Raw genomic sequence first — 26,996 nt, 5'->3', positions numbered from 1 at the left:
ATGACATCGCCGAAGTCAAGGATCGGTAGGATAGTCAGTTTTACGAGGGTATGTTTGGCACCATGAGTGAAGCATGCTTTGTTGAGAAATAGGAAGCCAATTCTAGATGCTTAATGTGAGTCTGGAAGGAGAGTTTACAGTCTAACCAGACACCTAGGTATTTGTAGTTGTCCACATATTCTAAGTCAGAACCATCCAGAGTAGTGATGCTAGGTGGGTGGGCGGGATCTGTCTAAAGTCAGAGTGGCCGGTCTTTAAGATTGTTGAATCAATGGGCTGGTAACAGCACAACCAAATCACAGATAGAACAAGAAAGGAAAGGGAATTTTATGTACGTAGCCCGTGACTGGCTTCATACTCCAGTACAGTAGGTGGCGGTGTATGCACCTTAAATTGGATGCGATCATCCAAGGAGGGGGGGGAGAGTAAAACAAGGAAATATCTTTGACACAGTCTTCGTTCACGCCGGCTACGTTAGGTCACAACGCAAGAGAAGGTGTATGACAATTTGCGTTGTATATTTAAGCTTTTAGGTATCCCTTTAAAAAAAAATCAAAACACGCTTATTGCTTTGCACAGTAATGATATTGTAATTCATGTCATTAGCTAGCTAGCCATTTCTTTTAACATCTGTAATGGTGGATGGAGTGGGGACTGGGAGCTAAAAGTTGCTGCTTCATGGTAGCTCGAGAGTTAGCAGTTAGCTAGCAAGCATCCTAATTGATAGAGCTTGCGCTAGTACAAAAGTTGTAACTTCTATTTCTGCCATAGTTAACTAGCTAGTTCACGTTAACTTGCAATGAATCATTACATATTGGTGTGTACATATGTTGTCCTTATAGCGAATTATTACCAATTCCTCAGGTACTACTGCACTTTCAGTTTCACTCTGCTGGCGTCCGTACTAGCGCAGGCAAACTAGCTAACGTTAGCCATAGCTATGACAAGCAAGCGCCGTAAAACTAGAATACCGGCACTGATACATTTCAATCTGGCCGAATGAGTTGACTAAGCCTTTAGCAACTTGCTTATCACATAGTGGAGTTGATTAATTTGTTATCTGAACATTATTTGTTTGACCTCCACAGCATTTTAAAGGAAACTACTAAGATGGTGAGTATCAAATCAACCTGAGATTTAAGTTTTTGTAATGGAAGCCAAAGAAACTGATGGAAGCACAACAGCAATTTATGATAGTTTGTAGTCTGCACTATGTAGTGTGATATTGTTGACCTTTTACAGTCTCGTCGATATGATTCAAGAACAACCATCTTCTCGCCTGAAGGTAAGATTGAGCCTCTCAATTTATAGGCAGTAAAGTTATTGACAACTGATGGACATTCATGTTGGAATACTTTTGAATGTATCCTTCATTTGCTCCTTGAAATAAGATGGGTCAAATGCAATCGGATAGGTGAAAGCTTATATCCTACTGCAAAGTTTTACAAATCCAATCATGTCAGATCAGTTATTTCTGAATCTTGGGCCAGCCCGCTCATTAGGCAGGACTAGGTGGCTGCCAGGTGGCAGATTGACAAGGGTGGTATTTTCTGAGCTTAACTGATCAAGACGCACCTCCAAATAACACAAAATCTCACAATTCTACCCCAAAAACAATGACAATTTGTCAACTAGTGTCATATGGGCTATTTAGGTGAGCTTTGATGCCACCCTGTGATAAGCAGTGCCCACTTTGTCAAAGGCAGGGACGCAAATGATTTATATTGTCCATTCAAAGCACGCCTCTCCAGGCTGCTGTTGGAGAGTCATTTCCACCAACATTCTGTCAACAAAAATGATCAAACATAAATCATGTAGCAAATATAGCATATGGTAGAGTATGTGGTCTTCTCTGTAGCCTACAGGCTGGAGATAAATGTATGACAATGTAATGAGACAGAAACCTTTCACATCATGCAGGTTTCTCTGATCATTTAGCCTAACCTAAATTGCGCCCAATAAAATAAAACATGTGCTGACCTGTTGAACAACATCCTCAGGACAGGACAGGCCAAAGTAAAATGTAGAATATGGAACGGACAATCAGGCTACTCCACGAGTTTCATGGACTGCAGTTGTCATGATCAGTGATTTCAAATTTTTAACTTAATCTTTTAGGGGCTGATCATAGCGAAAAAGAAAATACTTCTGCATTTCCCGCTGTGTTAACATATTGCAAATAGGTTTAGGAGAACTCCTGATAAAGTTGGGTATCTGATATTCGGAGCTTAAATAGCCACGTCGATTAGTGACAGAAAAGAGGACTAATAAAGCCCATGCAACGGCCTGTTTTAGGAACGGTGAGCCTACCACATAGTTCCTAAAATTACATTTCAGGCGACACTGTAGGCTATACCTCAGTAAGCACGGACCGCCGCTGACGCCTATTGGACATATTTTTTTGGTCCGGATGTCTTTTTTTGGTGCAGTTCGGACCGGCCTTGATTTCCATATCCACGGACTTTGCTTTTTGGTCCGAACCAATCATAGACGTCTAATGTTTGGTTCAGATTTTGTCCGGTCTGTACAGGCCTTTATTTGGCCCAAACATAGGTGTCTTTAAATTATGTATTTTCACCATTCATATCATAACTTCAATGTCTGGTAAATAGGTATTTTCAACATCATTTTGCTTACTGTTCTAGTTCTGTGGGGGAAGGCAATTTTAGTGTCTAGCGTAGGGCGTCAGAACGGCCCTGTCTAAAAGGAAGGGTGCATTTATAAACTCAGTAAAAAAAGAAACGTCCTCTCACAGTCAACTGCGCTTATTTTCAGCAAACTTAACATGTGTAAATTATTTGTATGAACATAACAAGATTCAACAACTGAGACATAAACTGAACAAGTTCCACAGACATGTGACTAACAGAAATGGAATAATGTGTCCCTGAACAAAGGGTGAGGTCAAAATCAAAAGTAAGTCAGTATCTGGTGTGGCCATTAGCTGCATTAAGTACTGCAGTGCATCTCCTCCTAATGGACTTCACCAGATTTGCCAGTTCTTGCTGTGAGATGTTACCCCACTCTTCCACCAAGGCACCTGCAAGTTCCAAGACAAATGGCCCTAGCCCTCACCCTCCGATCCATCAGGTCCCAGACGTGCTCAATGGGATTGAGATCCGGGCTCTCTGCTGTCCATGGCAGAACACTGACATTCCTTTCTTGCAGGAAATACCGCACAGAACAAGCAGTATGGCTGGTGGCATTGTCATGCTGGAGGGTCATGTCAGGATGAGCCTGTAGGAAGGATACCAATGAGGGAGGAGGATGTCTTCCCTGTAACGCACAGCGTTGAGATTGCCTGCAATGACAACAAGCTCAATCTGATGATACTGTGACACACCGCCCCAGACCATGCCGGACCCTCCACCTCAATCAATCCGGCTCCAGAGTACAGGCCTCGGTGTAGAGCTCATTCCTTCGACAATAAACGTGAATCTGACCATCACCCCTGGTGAGACTAAACCGCGACTCGTAAGTGAAGAGTACTTTTTGCCAGTCCTGTCTGGTCCAGCAACATTGGGTTTGTGCCCATAGGCGACGGTGTTGCCGGTGATGTTACAACAGGCCTACAAGCCCTCAGTCCAGCCTCCCTCAGCCTATTGCGGACAGTCTGAGCACTGATGGCGGGATTGTGCTTTCTTGGTGTAACTCTGACAGTTGTTGTTGCCATCCTGTACCTGTCTCGCAGGTGGGATGTTCGTTTGTACCGATCCTGTGCAGGTGTTACACGTGGTCTGCCACTGCGAGGACGATCAGCTGTCTGTCCTGTCTCCCTGTAGTGCTGTCTTAGTCGTCTCACAGTACGGACATTGCAATTTATTGCCCTGGCCACATCTGCAGTCCTCATGCCTCCTTGCAGCATGCCTAAGGCACGTTCACGCAGATGAGCAGGGACCCTGGGCATCCTTTCTTTTGGTGTTTTTCAGAGTCAGTAGAAAGGCCTCTTTAGTGTCCTAAGTTTTCATAACTGTGACCTTAAATTACCTACAGTCTGTAAGCTGTTAGTGTCTTAACGACAGTTTCACAGGTGCATGTTAATTAATTGTTTATGGTTCATTGAACAAGCATGGGACACAGTGCTTAAACCCTTCACAGTGAAGATCTGTGAAGTTATTTGGATTTTTACGAATTGCCTTTGAAAGACAGGGTCCTGAAAAGGGGACGTTTCTTTTTTTTGCTGAGTTTAGTTGTGCTGAGACACACAGGCAATTCCATGGTAACGGAGTTACTCAGCGACTCAGATTTTTTCACAGTAATGTATACCAAACAAAAACAATGATTTCACAGTTTAACAAACCATAGATCTCTATGCACAAGGACTACTTTTAACCATTTCCACTGACAATTTTACAAAAACACATTTACAGGAACTGTGGAGATGCAGTATTTGGTCAAAATAAAACTGAAGGAGATTTTACCTTTGTTTACAAACTTTTCATCTGCTCAGTTATTCCAGGAACGTTTTTTGTTTTTGTTTCTTACTGTGTAAATTGTTCAAAGTAGTCATTGTGCATGGAGTTATATGGTTTGTTAAACTTTGACATTCCGTTATCATGGAATTGCTCACACTTATCATTTGCCATCTGTTATTGGCAGGCCGCCTATACCAGGTAGAGTATGCCATGGAGGCCATTGGTCATGCTGGCACTTGTCTGGGGATTTTGGCCAACGACGGTGTGCTGCTGGCGGCTGAGAGGAGGAACATCCACAAGCTATTGGACGAGGTGTTTTTCTCAGAAAAGATCTACAAGCTGAATGAGTAAGTTGCTGCATCCTTTTGTGTTTATCTTCAGATAAAAAACCTAGGTACATCATCTAGTGGCAAGCAGAAGTGCCCTTCCATTGCCTCTACTGGCTTGTGTGACATTTCCTCTTGTCTTGTGTTGCAGGGATATAGCGTGTAGCGTGGCTGGAATCACATCAGATGCCAATGTACTGACCAATGAGCTGAGACTAATAGCACAGAGGTGAGCAGGGGACCACCTAACAGATGATTAGAGGGTGGCGCTGGGTGGGCAGAGCTGCGTGTCAATCAAGCACTGATAGAGATATATGATTGATGCGCTTCATAGCTATGATGAAGCATAATAATAAATTAGGGAAACATTTCGGAGAACCGAAAACACAATTGTTTTCCTTACCAATGACAAATGTCACTGTTCCAGTTTACTGTCAGTGACATCTGAAATGCCTCTCTGTGTTCACTTCACACAAGGGTTCGCGCAAGATGATGAAAGTACTTGAATTTGGCACTCTGAAATTCAAGTACTGGAATACCTTGAAAATCTGACATTTTCTTAAGTTAGTGCTTGAATTGCAATGAGAAATTGCAACAGAAAATTATCAAATATGTTAATATGAAAAATGTATTGATCTTAAAATGATTTCCTGGCAGACTGACAAGTTTTATTTCATTGTGTGTTTGGTGTTCTGGTTGCCAACCGAGCGCACTCATTCCACCCACAGTGCCACTCAGCCAAGCAGGTACAGAACTGACTGATTAGGCGGTGGAAAACGTCACATCGATAGGTAAAATGACTGGCAAATGTAGATTAAATCCTGCCTTTTGTCCGTATGAAACATTTCTGGGATCTTTTATATCTGCTCATGAAACATGGGACCAACACTTTACATTTTGCGTTTTATATTTTTGTTCAGTGTAGTTTACCCACTTTTTAATATATATTTTTTTACCTCTATCACTGGACCCAACCAACCCACACCGTGTATGGTGCAAAAAATGCATCAGACGTTGACATTGCGAGCATGGGCGAATAGCCCCTGAAGGGGGAAAGACCCAGTGCTGCATCCATCCTCTTTATGCGACTTTTTTTCTCTCCAGAGATTTTTTGCCTCTTTCAAAGGGGTGCCCGTGATATTACACTCTGGTGGCCGTTCTGGTGGCCGTTCATCTGCCGTTTTCCTCGCACAGCCCACCCGCCCTTCTCCTGACCGGTGATATTAAAGCTGCCAGTCTGATGCAAGATGCTTTTTCGTAGCTATTAAGTAGTTGATTCCCAAATGCCCAATAAAAATACAATACAGTCATTAACCTGGAATTGTGTTGTAATGCCAATAGGAAATGTGTGTTCACCAGTACGCATGTCTCAACTCTGCTCATTACTACTCAAATTACAGTACTGACTTACCACTCATATATGTATTGAAAGGTAGCTATGAATAGTATGTATATTTTTTCATTAGGTTGTTGAGCTATACTGGCATCTGGTGGCGACTAGAAACAATAAAATAAATATTAGTGCTTAAACTCCTTGAAAGTCCTTGAATTGACTTGCCACTGTACGAACCTTGATTAACACTGATAAAGGGCACATATCCCTGTATGAACCGGATCCTGGATCGTTTGGGACCCTGATCCGCACTGAATCAAATGTGAGCTTATTCCACATTTTGTTGTTACAGCCTGAATAAAAAATTGATACAAATAGATTTATTTTCTACCCATCTACTCACAATACCCTGTAATAACATGTTTAGACTTTTTAAATGTCTTGAAAAGGAAATACACTATATGGAAATGCACAATATATACAAAAGTATGTGTACATCCATTCAAATGAGTGGATTCAGCTATTTCAGCCACACCTGTTGCTGACAAGTGTATAAAATCGCGGCCACATCCATGCAATCTCCATAGGCAACATTGGCAGTACAATGGCCTTACTGACGAGCTCGGTGACTTTCAACATGGCACCGTCATAGGATGCCACCTTTCCAACAAGTCAGTTCATCAAATTTCTGCCCTGCTAGAGCTGCCCCGATCAACTAAGTGCTGTTCTTGTGAATTGGAAACGTCTCGGAGCAACAACGGCTCAGCCGCGAAGTGGTAGGTCACACAAGCTCACAGAACGGCACCGCCGAGTGCTGAAGCGCGAAAAAAATTGTCTGTCCTCGGTTGCAACAATCACTACAGAGTTCCAAGCTGACTCTGGAAGCAACGTCAGCACAAGAACTGTTCGTCAGGAGCTTCATGAAATGGTTTTCTGTGGCCGCACACAAGCGTAAGATCACCATGCGCAATGCCAAGCATCAGCTGAAGTTGGTGTAAAGCTTGCTACCATTGGACTCTGGAGCAGTGGAAACACGTTCTCTGGTGTGATAAATCACGCTTCACCATCTGGCATTCCAACGTACAAATCTGGGTTTGGCAGATGCCAGGAGAACGATACCTGCCCGACTGCATAATGCCAACGGTAAAGTTTGGTGGAGGAGGAATAATGGTCTGGGGCTGTTTTTTAATGGTTTGGGCTAGGCCCCTTAGTTCCAGTGAAGGGATATCTTAACGCTACAGCATACAATGACATTCTAGGCGATTCTGTGCTTCCAACTTTTGGGGCAGGCCCTTTCCTGTTTTCAGATGTTTGAGCAGGTGTCCACATACACTACCTGAGCAAAAGTATCTCATTTACATAAGTATTCACACCCCTGAGGCAACACATTTTGGTAGGGCCTCCTGAGTGGCGCAGCAGTCTAAGACACTGCATCGCAGTGCTTGATGCGTCCCTACAGACCCGGGTTCGATCCCGGGCTGTCACAGCCAGCCGCGACCGGAAGACCCATGAGGCGGCGCACAATTGGCCCAGCGTCGTCTGGGTTAGGGGAGGGTTTGGCCGGCCGGGATGTCCTTGCCCCATCGCGCTCTAGTGACTCCTTGTGGCGGGCCAGGTGCATGCACGCTGACACGGTCGCCAGTTGAATGGTGTTTCCTCCAACACATTTGTGCGGCTGGCAACCGGGTTAAGCGCACAGTGTTTCAAGAAGCAGTGCGGCTTGGCAGGGTCGTGTTTCCGAGGACGCATGGCTCTCGACCTTCGCCTCTCCGTACGGGAGTTGCAGCGATGGGACAAGACTGTAACTACCAATTGGCTATCATGAGAATTTGGGAGAAAAAAGGGTTAAAAAGTACAAAATAAGATTAACCTTTAGCAGTGACTACAGCAGTGAGTCTTTCTAGAGAAGTCGAAGAGCTTTGCACACCTGGATTGTACAATATTTGCACATTTTATTATTTTCTAAATTCTCCAAATTGGTTGTTGACCATTGCTAGTCTTGCCCTAGATTTAAAAGCAGATTTAAGTCAAAACTGTAACTCGGCCACTTGAACTTTCACTCTCTTCTTGGTAAGCAACTCAATGTAGATCTGGCCTTTTTTATTTTCGGTTATTGTCCTGCTGAAAGGTGAGTTCATCGCCCAGTGTCTGGTGGAAAGTAGACTGAACCAGGTTTAGGATTTTGCCTGTGCTTAGCTCCATTCCATTTATTTTGTATCCTGACCAACTCCCCAGTCGTGAATGATTACAAGCGTACCCATAACATGACGCAGCCACCACTATGGTTGAAAATATGGAGAGTGGTATTTGGTATTGGATTTGACCCAAACATAGCCCTTTGTATTCAGGAAAAAATGTGAATTGCTTTTCCACATATTTTGCAGTATTACTTGAGTGCGTTGTTGCAAACAGGATGCATGTTTTGGAATATTTTTATTCTGTACAGTCTTCCTTTACACTCTGTCAATTAGGTTAGTATTGTGCAGTAACTACACTGAACAAAAATATAAATGCAACATGCAACAATTTAAACGATTTTACAGAGTTACATTTCATGGAAGGAAATCAGTCAATTGGAGAAAAAAATATTAGGCCTTATCTATGGATTTCACGTGATGGGGTGCAGCCATCTGTGGCTCTGGGAGTGCATAGGCCCACCCACTTGGGAGCCAGGACCTGCCAATCAGAATGAGTTTTTCAGAAATACTCATCAGTTTCATCAACTGTCTGGGTGGCTGGTCACAGATAATCCACAGGTGGCGGTCCTGGGCTGGTGAGGTTACATGTTGTGAGGCCGTTTGGACGTACTACCAAATTCTCTAAAATGACGTTGGAGGTGGCTTATGGTAGAAAAATGTACATTAAATTCTCTGGCAACAGCTCTGGTGGACATTCCTGCAATCAGCATGTCAATTGCACGCTCACTCAATTTGAGACATCTGTCGCATTATGTTGTGACACAACTGCAGATTTTAGTATCCTTTTGTTGTCGCCACCACATGGTGCACTTATGTAATGATCATGTTTAATCAGCTACTTGATATGCCACACCTATCAGGTGGATGAATTATCTTGACAAAGGCTAAAATGCTCACTAACAGGGAAGTGCTCAAAGCTAACAGGGAAGTGCTCAAAGCTGTTTAATGCGATTGAAACATTTCTGGTATCTTTTATTTCAGCTCATGAAACATGGACCCAACGCTTAACATGTTCCATTTTATATTTTTGTTCAGTGTGTTTGCCTGTTCTAAATAAGCTAGCTAGCTAACGTCATGTAGAATGTGTGTCTTGCTAATCGCACCCTGAAAAGTTTTCTGTAGAAATCTCACACGCTCCAGGAATCCAAACCAGAGTAATGCGTTTCATATGTGAAAATGCCCTAAAGGTAGCCTAAATGTCGGTCTGTGCCTTTTTTGTTGCTCCTAAATAGTTTATTGAAGCTAGTGATGAAGCAACATTGTGGATACATATGGAATTCCTCTTCTCCCTTCCCACAGATACCTACTGCAGTACCAGGAGCCTATCCCCTGTGAGCAGCTGGTTACAGCTCTGTGTGACATCAAACAGGCCTACACACAGTTTGGAGGTAATTTGCTGTCTACACCAGATGAGGCTTTATTCAGTAGTACTCTCCAATGAAACGAGAGTCCATCTGCAGGTCACTGTAAGCAACTAGAGGGCTGTGTCAATTGGAAGGCCATTATGTTTAGCTCACTGCTCCTCAATACTGTAATTTCAAGTGTGAAGTTGTAAGTGGCTGGTCCGGCCACCTTCAGTGTAAAAAGCAGTGTCTTCTGAATTCATGATTGCCTTTCGTTCTCTGAGGTTGTTCAAAAACCAAAGTTGACATTCTAGATAAAATTCTTTACATTTCTGTTTGTGCGGTTTGACCACAGGGAAAAGGCCCTTCGGCGTGTCTCTGCTGTACATGGGTTGGGACAAACACTATGGTTTCCAGCTCTACCAGAGTGACCCCAGCGGCAACTACGGAGGCTGGAAGGCCACCTGTATCGGCAACAATAGTGCCGTAAGTCCCTCTTAACATTGGATGTGTTTACGTGCTGCGTTCTTCATCTGCTGTGGCAAATCACCAGAGATTAACCACGGGTCGACTATGAACTTCAACCACAAATTACCCGTTTTTGTTTTTTTGTCAGCCCTAAATCCCCTTTATATAAAGCAGTCTGTTTCTGTGGTAGATTCTCAGATGACCTGTAGTATACTTTGAGATATGTGTAGGTTATGGAGACATGAACGGTACCATAATACTGGTTCCTACATAACTACCACACCTGATTTCACTTAGTCCACCAAAAGACCACTCATGGCTGCACCTGATTCTCCTGCCCCTCTTTGTCCGTATGCTGTCCTGCAATTAACTGAATGATGAAACCTATGCAACGCTTGGGCACCAGAGGGCGGCAGCTGTGCTTCTGAAGGTCTCTGCATGTTGGAAAGGCGCTCACCATTGAACAGATTAAAAGAGTAAACTCATGTTTCACCACCCAGGATTGTTGTATAGGAAGTGTCACCATGATGGCTCAGTCTTTGACTAACCTGAATATCAAGGACATGTTTGCTTAGCCAGATTGTGTGTGCATAAGAGCTCTTAAAGGTACACTATGGAAATGTAGTTGCTTATTGTTTTTCTGAAAATGTTGATTGTGTTGGCTGTATGATTCATACACTTAAATAATTGATTTAGTTTTTTTGCCAAATGGAATGGCATCAAGCACATAGAAGCCATGTGTTTGATACCATTCCACTAATTTTGCTCCAGCCATTACGACGAGTCCGTCCAATTAAGTGCCACCAACCTCCTGTGCTATACAGTCCCTTCGGAAAGTATTCAGACCCCTTGACTTTCTAAATCAAAGTTTATTTGTCACGTGCGCTGAATACAACCGGTGTAGTAGACCTTACAGTGAAATGCTTACTTACAGGCGCTAACCAATAGAGCAAAAATGGTATTAGGTGAACAATAGGTAGGTAAAGAAATAAAACAACAGTAAAAAGACAGGCTATATACAGTAGCGAGGCTACATACAGACACCGGTTAGTCAGGCTGATTGAGGTAGTATGTACATGTAGATATGGTTAAAGTGACTATACATATATGATGAAAAGAGAGTAGCAGTAGCGTAAAAGAGGGGTTGGTGGGTGGGACACAATGCAGATAGCCCGGTTAGCCAATGTGCGGGAGCACTGGTTGTTCGACCCAATTTCGTTACGTTACAGCCTTATTCTAAAAATAGATTAAATAAAACATTTTCCTCAGCAATCTACACACAATACCCCATAATGAAAAAGTGAAAACAGGTTTTTAGAATGTTTTTTCCAAATGTATTAAGATGAAAAAAGCATTTACCTTATTTAATTAACTATTCAGACCCTTTGCTATGTTACTTGAAATTGAGCTCAGGTGCATCCTGTTTCCATTGATCATCCTTGAAATGTTTCTACAACTTGACTGGAGTCCACGTGTGGTAAATTCAATTGATTGGACATGATTTGGAAAGGCACACACCTGTCTATATAAGGTCCCACAGTCGACCAGTGCTTGTCAGAACAAAAACCAAGCCATGAGGTCGAAGGAATTGTCCGTAGAGCGCTGAGACAGGATTGTATCGAGGCTCAGATCTTGGGAAGTGTACCAAAAAATGTCTTCAGCATTGAAGGTCCCCAAGAACACACAGTGGCTTCCATCATTCTTAAATGGAAGAAGTTTGGAACCACCAAGACTGTACCTAGAGCTGGCTGCCTGGCCAAACTGAGCAATTGGGGGAGAAGGGCCTTGGTCAGGGAGGTGACCAAGAACCTGATAGTCACCGACAGCTCTAGAGTTCCTCTGTAGAGATGGGAGAACCTTCCAGAAGGACAACCATCTCTGCAGCACTCCAACAATCAGGCCTTTATGGTACAGTGACCACACGGAACCACTCGTCAGTAAAAGACACATGAAAGCCGGCTAGGAGTTTGCCTAAAGGCACCTAAAGACTCAGACCATGAGAAACAACATTCTCTGATGAAACCAAGATTGAACTATTTGTCCTGAATGCCAAGCGTCATGTCTGGAGGAAACCTGGCACCATCCCTACATTGTAGCATGGTGGTGGCAAAATTATGCTGTTAGGATGTTTTTCCGTGGCAGGGACTGGGAGACTAGTCAGGATCAAGGGTAAGATTAACGGCGCAAAGTATAGACATCCTTGTGCTCAGGACCTCAGACTGGGGCGAAGGTTCACCTTCCAACAGGACAATGACCATAAGCACACAGCCAAGACAACGCAGGGGTGGCTTCGGGACAAGTATCAAATCAAATCAAATCAAATTTATTAGTCACATACACATGGTTAGCAGATGTTAATGCGAGTGTAGCGAAATGCTTGTGCTTCTAGTTCCGACAATGCAGTAATAACAACAAGTAATCTAACCTAACAATTCCGCAACTACTACCTTATACACGCAAGTGTAAAGGGATAAAGAATATGTACATAAAGATATATGAATGAGTGATGGTACAGACGGCATAGGCAAGGTGCAGTAGATGGTATAGAGTACGGTATATACCTATGAGATGAGTACTGTAGGGTATGTAAACATAAAGTGGCATAGTTTAAAGTGGCTAGTGGTACATGTATTACATAAAGATGGCAAGATGCAGTAGATGATATAGAGTACAGTATATACATATACATAAGAGATGTGTAATGTAGGGTATGTAAACATTATATTAGGTGGCATTGTTTAAAGTGGCTGGTGGTACATTTTTACATAATTTCCATCAATTCCCATTTTTAAGGTGGCTGGAGCTGAGTCAGTTTGTTGGCAGCGGCCGCTAAATGTTAGTGGTGGCTGTTTAACAGTCTGATGGCCTTGAGATAGAAGCTGTTTTTCAGTCTCTCGGTCCCTGCTTGGATGCACCTGTACTGACCTCGCCTTCTGGATGATAGCGGGGTGAACAGGTAGTGGCTTGGGTGGTTGTTGTCCTTGATGATCTTTATGGCCTTCCTGTGACATCGGGTGGTGTAGGTGTCCTGGAGGGCAGGTAGTTTGCCCCGGGTGATGCGTTCTGCCGACCTCACTACCCTCTGGAGAGCCTTATGGTTATGTGCGGAGCAGTTGCCGTACCAGGCGGTTATACAGCCCGACAGGATGCTCTCGATTGTGCATCTGTAGAAGTTTGTGAGTGCTTTTGGTGACAAGCCGAATTTCTTCAGCCTCCTGAGGTTGAAGAGGCGCTGCTGCGCCTTCTTCACAACGCTGTCTGTGTGGGTGGACCAATTCAGTTTGTCCGTGATGTGTACACCGAGGAACTTAAAACTTTCCACCTTCTCCACTACTGACCCGTCGATGTGGATAGGGGGGAGCTCCCTCTGCTGTTTCCTGAAGTCCACAATCATCTCCTTTGTTTTGTTGACGTTGAGTGTGAGGTTATTTTCCTGACACCACACTCCGAGGGCCCTCACCTCCTCCCTGTAGGCCGTCTCGTCGTTGTTGGTAATCAAGCCTACCACTGTAGTGTCGTCCGCAAACTTGATGATTGAGTTGGAGGCGTGCATGGCCACGCAGTCGTGGGTGAACAGGGAGTACAGGAGAGGGCTCAGAACGCACCCTTGTGGGGCCCCAGTGTTGAGGATCAGCGGGGTGGAGATGTTGTTACCTACCCTCACCACCTGGGGGCGGCCCGTCAGGAAGTCCAGGACCCAGTTGCACAGGGCGGGGTCGAGGCCCAGGGTCTCGAGCTTGATGACGAGTTTGGAGGGTACTATGGTGTTAAATGCTGAGCTGTAGTCGATGAACAGCATTCTCACATAGGTATTCCTCTTGTCCAGATGGGTTAGGGCAGTGTGCAGTGTGGTTGCGATTGCGTCGTCTGTGGACCTATTGGGTCGGTAAGCAAATTGGAGTGGGTCTAGGGTGTCCGGTAGGGTGGAGGTGATATGGTCCTTGACTAGTCTCTCAAAGCACTTCATGATGACCGAAGTGAGTGCTACGGGGCGGTAGTCGTTTAGCTCCGTTACCTTAGCTTTCTTGGGAACAGGAACAATGGTGGCCCTCTTGAAGCATGTGGGAACAGCAGACTGGGCTAAGGATTGATTGAATATGTCCGTAAACACACCAGCCAGCTGGTCTGCGCATGCTCTGAGGACGCGGCTGGGAATGCCGTCTGGGCCTGCAGCCTTGCGAGGGTTAACACGTTTAAATGTTTTACTCACCTCGGCTGCAGTGAAGGAGAGCCCGCAGGTTTTGGTAGTGGGCCGTGTCAGTGGCACTGTATTATCCTCAAAGCGGGCAAAAAAGGTATTTAGCCTGTCTGGGAGCAAGACATCCTGATCCGCGACGGGGCTGCTTTTCTTTTTGTAATCCGTGATAGACTGTAGACCCTGCCACATACCCCTTGTGTCTGAGCTGTTGAATTGCGATTCAATTTTGTCTCTGTACTGGGACTTAGCCTGTTTGATAGCCTTGCGGAGAGAATAGCTACACTGTGTGTATTCGGTCATGTTTCCGGTCCCCTTGCCCTGGTTAAAAGCAGTGGTTCGCGCTTTCAGTTTCACGCGAATGCTGCCGTTAATCCACGGTTTCTGGTTTGGGAATGTTTTAATCGTTGCTCTGGGTACGACATCGTCAATGCACTTCCTAATGAACTCGCTCACCGAATCTGCATATTCATCATTGTTGTTGTTGGACGCCGTGCGGAACATATTCCAATCCGCGTGATCAAAGCAGTCTTGAAGCGTGGATTCAGATTGGTCGGACCAGCGTTGAACAGACCTGAGCGCGGGAGCTTGTAGTTTTAATTTCTGTTTGTAGGCTGGAATCAACAAAATGGAGTCGTGGTCAGCTTTTCCGAAAGGAGGGCGGGGGAGGGCCTTATATGCGTCGCGGAAGTTAGTATAACAATGGTCCAGAGTTCTGCCAGCCCTGGTCGGACAATCGATGTGCTGATAGAATTTAGGGAGTTTTGTTTTTAGATTAGCCTTGTTAAAATCCCCAGCTACGATGAATGCAGCCTCAGGGTGTGTGGTTTCCAGTTTACAGAGAGTCAGATAGAGTTCGTTCAGGGCCATCGATGTGTCTGCTTGGGGGGGAATATATACGGCTGTGATTATGACCGAAGTGAATTCCCTTGGTAGATAATGCGGTCTACATTTGATTGTGAGGAGTTCTAGATCAGGTGAACAGAATGACTTTAGTTCCTGAGTGTTGTTATGATGGTCACACCACGTCTCGTTAATCATGAGGCATACCCCCCCGCCCCTCTTCTTACCAGAAAGATGTATGTTTCTGTCTGCGCGATGCGTGAAGAAACCAGCTGGCTGCACCGACTCCGTTAGCGTCTTTTCAGTTAGCCATGTTTCCGTGAAGCAGAGCACGTTGCAATCCCTGATGTCTCTCTCGAATGTTACCCGTGCTCGGATTTCATCGACCTTATTCTCAAGAGACTGGACATTGACGAGTAGTATGCTAGGGAGTGGAGCGCGATGTGCTCGTCTCCGAAGCCTGACCAGGAGACCGCTACGTTTGCCCCTTTTTCGGCGTCGTGTAGCTTCGCCGGCTGGGATCAGGTCCATTGTATTGGGTGGAAGGCAAGACACTGGATCCGTTTCGGGAAAGTCATATTCCTGGTAGGAAGGGTGGTTAGTTGACGTTAATCGTATATTCAGTAGTTCCTCCCGGCTGTATGTAATGAAACTTAAGATCACCCGGGGTACCAATGTAAGAAATAACACATAGAAAAACAAAATACTGCATATTTTCCAAGGAACGCGAAGCGAGGCAGCCATCCTGTTCGGCGCCGGAAGTGAATATTCTCTGAATATTCTTGAGTAACATTTTAATTGAGAAGGTTTTGGGGAAAGTATTTGTCAACCCACAAGGCGCTTATCACATGAATTGCTAGTGATGGGCATTCCCAGGCTTCTCTGTGAGCCCGATCATTTGGCTCCATTCACCTAAAAGAGCTGTTCATTTGGCTCATCTCTCCTTGCTATTGTTCCTGCACTGAGGAATTACCATCTTCAGAGAATGTTTTTATAATTCATCTGCAGATCAGTAGTATCTGTATGCAATTCTGGGAGCCAAATGATAGTCTCTTCACATATGCGATTCGCTCCCGACGTTCACCAAAAAGAGCTGTTCATTCGCGAACGACCCATCACTACTGGCTACACACGGAGTGATTGACAAATGCCTGCACCACACACAGTAAAGGGCAATATTGCTGGAAATAATGATCAGATATTGTGTTAGGTTTGGATTTTTAAGCTAATAGTGGCTAACCAGGGGTGAGAGAATGTTGCATTGGTTAGATAGTAGCTGGGATCTTGCGGTGTCTGATGCTTGAGATTTGTTTATGACAGTTTGTGGTGGAACACGGGGAATTTGCATATTCTTTCAGAATTGTTTGGTGAGCTGCTTATAGGTGGTCTGCGAGCTGCTGTTAGCTCACGGTCGACCTGTTGGAGACCCCTGGTATAGCCTACAAAATAACGTGTGCCTCTTTGGGTTGTCATTGACACTTCAGACAGTCACATTTGATAGGCCTTTGCACAATTCACAACAGGCATCTCTGTCACAGACATGAATCCTGTTACAATTTCCCCTCATGACTTTGAATTGTTATCTTCTGTCCAAGAGCCTAGGCTAGTTTCCAATCCCACTGAAACCCCAAATCCTGACTTCTGTCTCGCATGGAAATTCCTAAATTTATTCTGTCATCCATAGGTTGCATTATCAAAAAGCACATCTTTCAACCTATGAATGCCAAAATACCACCGCATTTCACCCTCTTCTTTGCGCTGTCTCGTACTTTCTGCCCGTACGAGAGCTTCGGCAGAGAATGTGAGATCAATCTTGGTATTTTACCTACACTTAACAAAAAATATTAAAGCAAAATGTAAAGTGTTGGTCCCATGTTTCATGAGTTGAAATAACTTTCCTTATGCAAAAAAAGTGTATTTCTCTTAAGATTTTGTTTACATCCCTGTTAGTGAGCATTTCTCCTTTGACAAGATAATCCATCCACCTGACAGGTGTGGCATATCAATAAGCTGATTAAACAGCATGATCTTTACACAGTTGGACCTTGTGCTGGGGACAATAAAAGGCCACTCTAAAATGTGTAGTTTTGTCACACAACACCACAGACGTCTCAAGTTTGAGGGAGTGTGCAATTGGCATGCTGACTGCAGGAATGTCCACCAGAGCTGTTGCCAGAGAATTGAATGTTTATTTCAATTCCTTAAGCCGCCTCATTGTCGTTTTAGAGAATTTGGCAGTACGTCCAACCGGCCTCACAACCGTGTATGGCAAGCGATTTGCTGACGTCAGCGTTGTGAACAGAGTGGCCCGTAGTGGCGGTGGGGTTAAGGTATGGGCAGGCATAAGCTATGGACATTTTATTGATGGCAATTTGAATGCACAGAGAGATCCTGAGGCCCATTGTCATGCCATTCATCCTCTGCCATCACCTCATGTTTCATCATGATAATGCATGACCCTGTGTTTCAAGGATCTGTACACAATTGCTGGAAGTCACCAGTTCTTCCATGGCCTGCATACTCACAAGACATGTCACCCATTGAGCATGTTTTGGATGCTCTGGATCAACGTGCACGACAGCATGTTCCAGTTCCCGACAATATCCACCAACTTCGCACAGCCATGGAAGAGGAGTTTGACAACATTCCACTGGCCACAATCAACAGCCTGATCAACTCAATGCGAAGTAGATGTGTCGCGCTGCATGAGGCAAATGGTGGTCACACCAGATACCGACTGGTTTTCTGATCCATGTCACAATTTTTTTTATACGTATCTGTGACCAACAGATGCATATCTGTATTCCCAGTCATTTGAAATCCATAGATTAGGGCCTAATGAATTTATTTCAATTGACCGATTTCCTTATGAACTGTAACTCAGTAAAATCTTTGAAATTGTTGCATGTTGTGATTTTTATTTTTTTGTTCAGTATATTTCCACTGTTCATTAACACGATTTTGCCAAATATAGGAGATATTCTGTCATTCGTCGAAGGTTCTCTAGCAAGGTTCTCTAGCAAGCTTAGCAACTTTGGTCATTTGACTTTTGTTTGACTGCCGTTACAAAGTTTGTATGATTCGACAGCGCTATACTCTAGGTGCGCTCGGTGCGTCCTGAGAACTCTGTGTCGAGAGAGCCAACTGCTGAATTAAGCAACATGATAACGCTCAGAATTTATGAACGGCCTGTTTCGTAATTAACAACGTCATTGGCGATCCGGTGGCGCAGCCAAACTCTTATTTGAGGAGAACCCTGGCATAGTGACCATCTCTTGGCTTTAAACGCTGTAAATGGGCACGTCTGATTTTTGCGGTATTTCCCGGGAATCTCTGATAAATATGAATGATTACCTGTATTAAAACTTGGTCGATTTTTAGGAAAATATTCATCCCCAGTGCAGTGCATGTGTAATTCTTGATATAGGCCTATTTATTGATGTTATCTCATGAAACCACAAAATTCTTTTTGTAATATTGTATTTTTCTCACAGGTGTGTGGGGTTGTCTGGACAATATTTCTGGCGATTTAGGGGACTCTTTTTGGCTCACCAGCACCCCCAGAGTCTTCAGTAATATAACTTTAAAGTGTGTTTTGTTTTTCTCAGTGTTGTGTTAAAGATGTTAAGTGTCTTGTTTGTGTCCTCTCCCAAGGCGGCCGTGTCCATGCTGAAGCAGGACTTCAAAGAAGGAGAGATGTCTCTGTCCTCTGCCCTGGCTCTGGCCGTCAAAGTGCTCAACAAGACTATGGACGTCAGCAAGCTGTCTGCTGAGAAAGGTGTGTGTTAGTGAAAGATTGCCTGTGTGTATGAGAGAGCTCTTGAGACTCAATCAGAATGGAATATTACTCAAACGGAGTGTTAATGGACCTTTTTTTTTAAGCCATGTTGACATTGGTAGTTTGAATTGACTCAGATATTTCAGGCCACATTTCAAACCACCTTCGTAGGTTGTTTTAAAGTCAGATGCAAATCTGATTCCTGCCCTAGGGCTGGGTAGGATACCGTATTTTACTATATACTGGGGTTGATGGACGGACTAGGCTGGGTTTTTACTTTACCCTCTGTAACGGCATTTGAATGTTGGTTTGTTAAATGTGATACACCGTGTGTAACATCCATTTTTATAGTTGACTATGTTACTTGAGTCATCTCTCTCTATGCCACTTTCTTTTTTTCTTTTTTTTCTTCTTTTTTTTATAAATTTTATCCCATTTTCTCCCCAATTTTTCGTGGTATCCAATCGCTGGTAATTACTACCTTGTCTCATCGCTACAACTCCCGTACGGGCTCGGGAGAGACGAAGGTCGAATGCCATGCGTCCTCCGAAGCACAACCCAACCAGCCGTACTGCTTCTTAACACAGCGCGCCTCCAACCCGGAAGCCAGCCGCACCAATGTGTCGGAGGAAACACCGTGTACCTGGCCCCCCTTGGTTGGCGCGCACTGCGCCCGGCCCGCCACAGGAGTCGCTGGAGCGCGATGAGACAAGGATATCCCTACCGGCCAAACCCTCCCTACCCCGGACGACGCTATGCCAATTGTGCGTCGCCCCACGGACCTCCCGGTCGCGGCCGGCTGCGACAGAGCCTGGGCGCGAACCCAGAGGCTCTGGTGGCGCAGTTAGCACTGCGATGCAGTGGCCTAGACCACTGCGCCACCCGGGAGGCCCCTCTATGCCACTTTCTACACAGACCTAGCCCCGACCCCTGTCACACAAGGAGGTCAATTTGTTGTTCCTCGAACACGAGACAGAGACATTTGCATTCAGTCTGCATGGTCAATGCAGTACATGCAACAATGCTTCTTACTATAAATCCATTAGTCTTCTATACTGAACAAAAATATAAACACAACATGCAACAATTTCTAAGATTTTACTGCGTTAGTTCATAGAAGGAAATCACTCAATTGAAATACATTCATTAGGCCCTAATCTATGGATTTAACATGACTGGGGCCCACCCACTGAGGAGGCAGGCCCAACCAATCAGAAATACTTTTTCTCCACAAAAATAAATTCTCCTCAGCACCCCCCCTTCTCAGACGATCCCGCAGGTAAAGAAGCTGGATGTGGAGGTCCTGGGCTGGCGTGGTTACACGTGGTCTGCGGTTGTGAGGCCAGTTGGACGTACTGACAAATTATTTAAAATTACGTTAGAGGCGGCTTATGGTAGAGAAATGAACATTAAATTCTCTGACATTACTGTAATCAGCATGCCAATTGCACGCTCCATCAAGACTTGAGACATCTGTGGCCTTGTGCTATGTGAAAACTGCACATTTGAGTGGCCTTTTTGTTCCCAGCACAAGGTGCACTTATGTAATTATCATGCTGTTTAACTTCTCTGCGCTACGCATCCCTAGTACGGGATCACTTTCCTAAACAACCGCTAAATTGCAGGGCGCCAAATGCATAAATATTACAAAAAATATTTATAATCATGCAATCACAAGTGAAATATACCAAAACACAGCTTAGCTTGTTGTTAATCCACCTATGTCAGATTTTGAAAATATATTTTACAGCGAAAGAAATCCAAGCTTTTGTGAGTGTAGCTTTCAATGCTACATTAGCTTAGCCTTATATTAGCTTGGTTAGCTTGGTCACGAAAGTAAGAAAAGCAATAAAATGAATCGCTTACCTTTGATAATCTTCTGGTGTTTCCACTCACGAGACTCCCAGTTACACAACAAATCTTTTTGTTCAATAAATATTACTTTTATCACAAAAAAACGCCATTTGGGTTGAGCATTATTTTAAGAAAACAAAAGCCGTGTTTCGTTCGACGTATCCGAAATGTTCGTAGAAACATTTCAAATGTTTTTTATAATCAATCCTCAGGTTGTCTTAAACAAACAAAATCGATAATATTTCAACCGGACCATAACCTATTCTTTAAGAGAGAAACGGAAAATGGGGAGCCCCTCTCTCGCGCGCAGGAACTATTCCCAGGACAAAACTAGTCAAGTCGGTCAGGCGAGGGGGAAAAAACATCACCCAGATAGGCCAGTCGTGTGAGAAACCCGTCATCATGCAAGCAGTCAGACAAGTGAAAATTATGGTCAGTAAGAACTTTAAGCTCGTCTCTCAATTTAATAAAAAAACGTGTCAATACTTTTCCCTTTGATAATCAGCGCACTCTGTATGTTGTAAAAGCATTACATGGCCGCTGCTCATATTGCATAATGCAGAAAATACACGAGAGTTCAGGGGCGTTACTTTAATAAAGTTAAAGTCCAAAACGTCTTTCAAGCTGTCAGGCATTCCCTTGGCAGCAAGAGCCTCTCGGTAGATGCTGCAGTGTACCCAAGTGGCGTCGGGAGCAACTGCTTGCATGCGCGTTACCAATCCACTAGGTCTCCTTGTCATGGCTTTTGCGCCATCAGTACATATACCAACACATCTTGACCACAAGTCCATTTGATGTCACAAAGCTGTCCAGTACTTTTTGCAGAAGAGGATGTCTTCCTTAACTTCTTTGGGCTGCAAGCCCGAAGCCGGGCACGATATGACAACAGCCACTTCAAGTGCAGAGCGCGAAATTCAAAATATGTTTTTTTGAAATATTTAACTTTCACACATTAACAAGTCCAATACAGCATATGAAAGATAAACATCTTGTGAATCCAGCCAACATGTCCGATTTTTAAAATGTTTTACAGCGAAAACACCACATATTTATGTTAGCTCACCACCAAATACAAAAAAGGACAGACATTTTTCACAGCACAGGTATTATGCACAAAGCCAACCTAACTAACCAAGAAACAACTTCATCAGATGAGTCTTATAACATGTTATACAATAAATCTATGTTTTGTTCGAAAAATGTGCATATTTGAGGTATAAATCAGTTTTACATTGCAGCTACCATCACAGCTACCGTCACAAATAGGACCGAAGGAGCCAGAGTAATTAGACACCAACGTCAAATACCTAAATACTCATCATAAAACATGTCTGAAAAATCGATGGTGTATAGCAAATTAAAGACAAACATCTTGTGAATCCAGCCAATATTTCTTTTTTTTTTTTAAGTGTTTAACAGCGAAAACACAATATAGCATTATATTAGCTTACTACAATAGCCTACCACACTACCGCATTCATTCATCAAGGCACGTTAGCGATAGCACTAGGCATGTTAGCGATAGCGAATAAACCAGCAAAAGATATATAATTTTTGACTAACCTTGATAAGCTTCATCAGATGAGTCCTAAAACATTAGGTTATACATACACTTATGTTTTGTTTGAAAATGTGCATATTTAGAGCTGAAATCAGTGGTTATACATTGTGCTAACGTAGCATTTTTTTCCCAGAATGTGTGGATATTTTTATGACACTCAACTATTCTGACCAAATAACTATACATAAACGTTACTAAAAAATACATGTTGTATAGGGAATGATAGATACACTAGTTCTTAATGCAATCGCCGTGTTAGAATTCTAAAAATAACTTCATTACGACATCCAGCTTAGTTATAGCGAGAGAGTGCCCAAACTCTGGGCGCAAACTACTAGTACAACATGTTCTACAGATATATGAAATAGCATCATAAAATGGGTCCTACTTTTGACGATCTTCCATCAGAATGTTGTACAAGGGGTCCTTTGTCCAGAACAATCGTTGTTTGGATTTAGAATGTCCTCTTCTCCAGTCAATTAGCACGGAAAGCTAGCCAAGTGGCGCGAAGCTCTCCTTCCTGAACATACGCAGACAAAGCAACACGCCTAATGTCCCGAAAAAAATTCAATAATCTAATAAAACTATATTGAAAAAACATACTTTACGATGATATTGTCACATGTATCAAATAAAATCAAGGCCGGAGATATTAGTCGTCTATAACGACAGCTGTACAGAAGGCAAAACCAGGTCCCTTCACGCGCTCTCCAGAAAACAGGAAACTGGTGACACGTCATACAAAGAGCTTTTGTTCGACCCCAGATCAAGTTATTCACTCCATTTCTTCTCTCACTGCCTGTCGACATCTAGTGGAAGACGTATGAAGTGCATCTATACTAATAAATATCAAGGACATTAATAGGCAGGCCCTAGAACAGAGCATCGATTTCAGATTTTCCACTTCCTGTCAGGAAGTTTGCTGCAAAAGGAGTTCTGTTTTACTCACAGATATAATTAAAACGGTTTTAGAAACTAGTGTTTTCTATTCAATAGTAATAATAATATGCATATTGTACGAGCAAGAATTGAGTACGAGGCCCTTTGAAATGGGCACCTTTTATCCGGCTACTCAATACTGCCCCTGCAGCCCAAACAGGTTAATTGACCCCCATAAACATATCGGACATATACCAGGAGCTGTGCCAGACCCCCCCCTCCCCCCCCTCCCATCTGACTCATCCAGCTGTAACACACACAATTCACTGGCTTGTATGCGAAGCAGTAATTGTTTCAAAATAGTGTTGTTTGATGAAGGCATTGTCTATAGTTTTTTGGGCCTTTTCCCCCAGCATTGTCCCAGCCATATCCGCGGCAGCAGGAAGAATTAAGTCGGTATGTCACCATATAAGACTCTTCTAGCTTCTTCTTATTAATGGTATCTGTTGCTTTTATACATGTCTTACTACTGAAAAGTAGTCTTTATTCTCGCTCAATAAACTCCTGTGGCTTATTTTTCAAATTGTCATATTTCAAAATGTCTGCGCAAGAGTGAAGGTTTCCCACGAGAAAGTAACGGTTAATGTGATTGGATATTAATTATTTGACTAGGCTACCTGTATTTGACATAGTGTTGTTATTTCGCTCAACACTAGATACCGTATTTTACTATATACTGGGGTTGATGGACGGACTAGGCTGGGTTTTTACTTTACCCTCTTGTATTTTTGGCAGTGAAATGAGGTTCCTCAGGCGAGTGCAAAAAAACTCACCCAAATGTATAGCCCCGTTGGAAAATATAAATGTACTGTTTGAAAATGTGAAGGAAAAAAATATGAATCACATTTTTATTTTGCGTACCCCGACGGCATTGCGCGTACCCCTGAGGAATATGCAAGGCATGAATGGTAGCTACCAGAAGTAGCTAAGAGAAATGATTCCACGTAGCCAAAGATTATAGGGTCACCTAGGAAACACTTTATCAACACTTTGGTTCCTACCCTGTCACAACTTTTATTATTCGACAACATAAAATACCGTCATATTGTCCATTTATTTTCCAATACTGTGATATATTTTGGCCATATCCAGCCCTATCCTGGACATGTGACATCTGAATTAGAGGTCGACCGACTATGATTTTTCAACGCCGATACCGATTATTTGAGGACCAAAAAAATCCGATACCGATTAATCGGCTTTTTAAATTATTATTATTATTATTATTTTTATTTGTAATAATGAAAATTACAAAAATACTGAATGAACAGTTATTTTAACTTAATATAATACATCAATAAAATCAATTTAGCCTCAAATAAATAATGAAACATGTTCAATTTGGTTTAAATAATGCAAAAATAAAGTGTCGGAGAAGAAAGTAAAAGTGCAATATGTGCCATGTAAGAAAGCTAACGTTTAAGTTCCTTGCTCAGAACATGAGAACATATGAAAGCTGGTGGTTCCTTTTAACATGAGTCTTCAATATTCCCAGGTAAGAAGTTTTAGGTTGTAGTTATTATAGGAATATTTCTCTCTATACCATTTCTATTTCATTAACCTTTGACTATCGGATGTTCTTATAGGCACTTTAGTATTGCCAGTGTAACAGTATAGCTCCACCCCTCTCCTCGCTCCTACCTGGGCTCGAACCAGGAACACAACGACAACAGCCACCCTCGAAGCAGCGTTACCCATGCAGAGCAAGGGGAATAACTACTCCAAGTCTCAGCGAGTGACGTTTGAAACACTATTAGCGCGCACCCCGCTAACTAGCTAGCCATTTCACATCGGTTACAGCAGCCTAATCTCGGGAGTTGATAGGCTTGAAGCACAGCGAAGAGCTTCTGGTAAAACGCAGGAAAGTGCTGTTTGAATGAATGCTTACGAGCCTGCTGCTGCCTACCCCCGCTCAGAGTGCTCTATCAAATCATAGACTTAATTATAACATAACACACAGAAATACGAGCCTTAGATCATATATATACTCAAATCCGGAAACTATCACCTTGAAAATAAGACGTTTATTCTTTCAGTGAAATACGGAACCGTTACGTATTTTATCGAACGGGTGGCATCCATAAGTCTAAATATTGCTGTTACATTGCACAACCTTCAATGTTATGTCATAATTATGCAAAATTCTGGCAAATTAGCCAAACTGTTGCATATACACTGACTGCGTGCAATGAACGCAAGAGAAGTGACACAATTTCACCTGGATAATATTGCCTGCTAACCTCGATTTCTTTTAGCTAAATATGCAGGTTTAAAAATATATACTTCTGTGTATTGATTTTAAGAAAGGCATTGATGTTTATGGTTAGGTACACATTGGAGCAACGATACGCACCGCATCGATTACATGCAACGCAGGACACGCTAGATAAACTAGTAATATCATCAACCATGTGTAGTTAACTATTGATTATGATTGAGTGATTGTTTTTTATAATATAAGTTTAATGCTAGCTAGCAACTTACCTTGGCTTCTACTGCATTCGCGTAACAGGCAGGCTCCTCGTGGAGTGCAATGTAATCAGGTGGTTAGAGCGTTGGACTAGTTAACTGTAAGGTTGCAAGATTGAATCCTCTGAGCTGACAAGGTAAAAATCTATCGTTCTGCCCCTGAACGAGGCAGTTAACCCACCGTTCCTAGACCGCCATTGAAAATAAGAATGTGTTCTTAACTGACTTGCCTAGTTAAATAAAGGTGTAAAAGAAAAAACTTTTAAAAACGGCCAAATCGGTGTCCAAAAATACCGATTTCCGATTGTTATGAAAACTTGAAATCGGCCCTAATTAATCGTCCATTCCAATTAATCGGTCGACCTCTAGTCTGGTCAAATCTGATTTATTTGCCCTCAAGTGGTTTTTATATTGTTGATTGTTAGCTACTCTGTTTGACAAGAACATGGTAGCTAACTAGCTTGTTAATTGTTTACAAACAAATTGGTGATTGTGCTAGAAAGCCAAAAAAGGTCTAGTTATGAAAGTTATCATTTTGAGGCTTTAATAGTGTTCTTATCCTATGATTTTGAACATTCAAAGGAAATGGAAAATGTCCATGGCAGGCATTGTCACCTTAGCTTGCTACTTAACTTCTGAGGAATGGGAAACACGCACCATCATCAATCAGCCTACACACTGCACACACACTGTTGTTACTATGACAACTAGCATAGACTTGTCAGCAAATGACTGCTGTCTGAAAACACACACACCCATTTTGGTCACTTGTAACTTGCTGTTTGGACAGTCCAGTAGTCCAAAATGGATTTGAAAAACTGATTTGAGCATTAAGGCCTGCTGTATGAACAAGGCTTTATTTGTATATGCATGTCTGTTGTATTGCGTTCCTCATTTTCCCCCTTCCAACCACTTAAGTGAAAAATATTCCCCCCAAAAGTTATGTTACTGGTGTACATGCTGGGTGGTAGCCTCCTTTTTGTAACCCTATGTGTCTCCGCTTTGGTGTTATCTAGTGGAGATCGCCACTCTGACCAGAGAGAACGGAAAGACTTGCATCAAGGTGCTGAAACAGAAGGAAGTGGATGAGCTGATCAAGAAACATGAGGCGGAGGAGGCCAAAGCGGAGAAAGAGAAGAAGGAAAAAGAGCAGAAGGAGAAAGACAAATGAGTGGCCCACATTGTTACTTTTCTGTAAAATAAAATAGTTCAGGTTTTCTAAATTGTTCTTTGACTATCTGTTGTATTTCTTTAAATAAAGGCTAAATACTATA

General features: G+C 43.0%; 1 protein-coding gene across 3 annotated transcripts; it reads left to right on the top strand.

Moving 5' to 3' along the window:
- Window positions 1–415: 415 nt before the first annotated feature.
- On the top strand, window positions 416–26,996 carry psma4 (proteasome 20S subunit alpha 4). Of its 3 annotated transcripts, none has more exons than XM_055934891.1 (9): window positions 416–496; window positions 1,089–1,113; window positions 1,243–1,285; window positions 4,600–4,762; window positions 4,893–4,970; window positions 9,572–9,660; window positions 9,971–10,101; window positions 18,776–18,899; window positions 26,739–26,996. In XM_055934891.1, the coding sequence occupies exons 2-9, from the start codon at window positions 1,111–1,113 to the stop codon at window positions 26,891–26,893; spliced, it is 786 nt and encodes a 261-aa protein (XP_055790866.1). In that variant the 5' UTR covers window positions 416–496; window positions 1,089–1,110; the 3' UTR covers window positions 26,894–26,996. The 3 variants fall into 3 exon arrangements, with proteins under 3 accessions (XP_055790866.1, XP_055790867.1, XP_055790869.1); XM_055934892.1 differs by having other exon boundaries at window positions 433–533; XM_055934894.1 differs by lacking the exon at window positions 1,243–1,285 and having other exon boundaries at window positions 446–496.

This window comes from Salvelinus fontinalis, chromosome 9 (assembly GCF_029448725.1).
Source record: "Salvelinus fontinalis isolate EN_2023a chromosome 9, ASM2944872v1, whole genome shotgun sequence".
Taxonomy (NCBI): domain Eukaryota; kingdom Metazoa; phylum Chordata; class Actinopteri; order Salmoniformes; family Salmonidae; genus Salvelinus; species Salvelinus fontinalis.
This window is presented reverse-complemented; position numbering and strand designations above follow the sequence as displayed.

Coding starts and splice junctions, on each gene's coding strand:
- psma4 (XM_055934891.1), top strand. Junction 4,971..9,571: donor CTGAGACTAATAGCACAGAG/GTGAGCAGGGGA, acceptor CCCTTCCCACAG/ATACCTACTGCAGTACCAGG. Junction 9,661..9,970: donor GGCCTACACACAGTTTGGAG/GTAATTTGCTGT, acceptor GTTTGACCACAG/GGAAAAGGCCCTTCGGCGTG.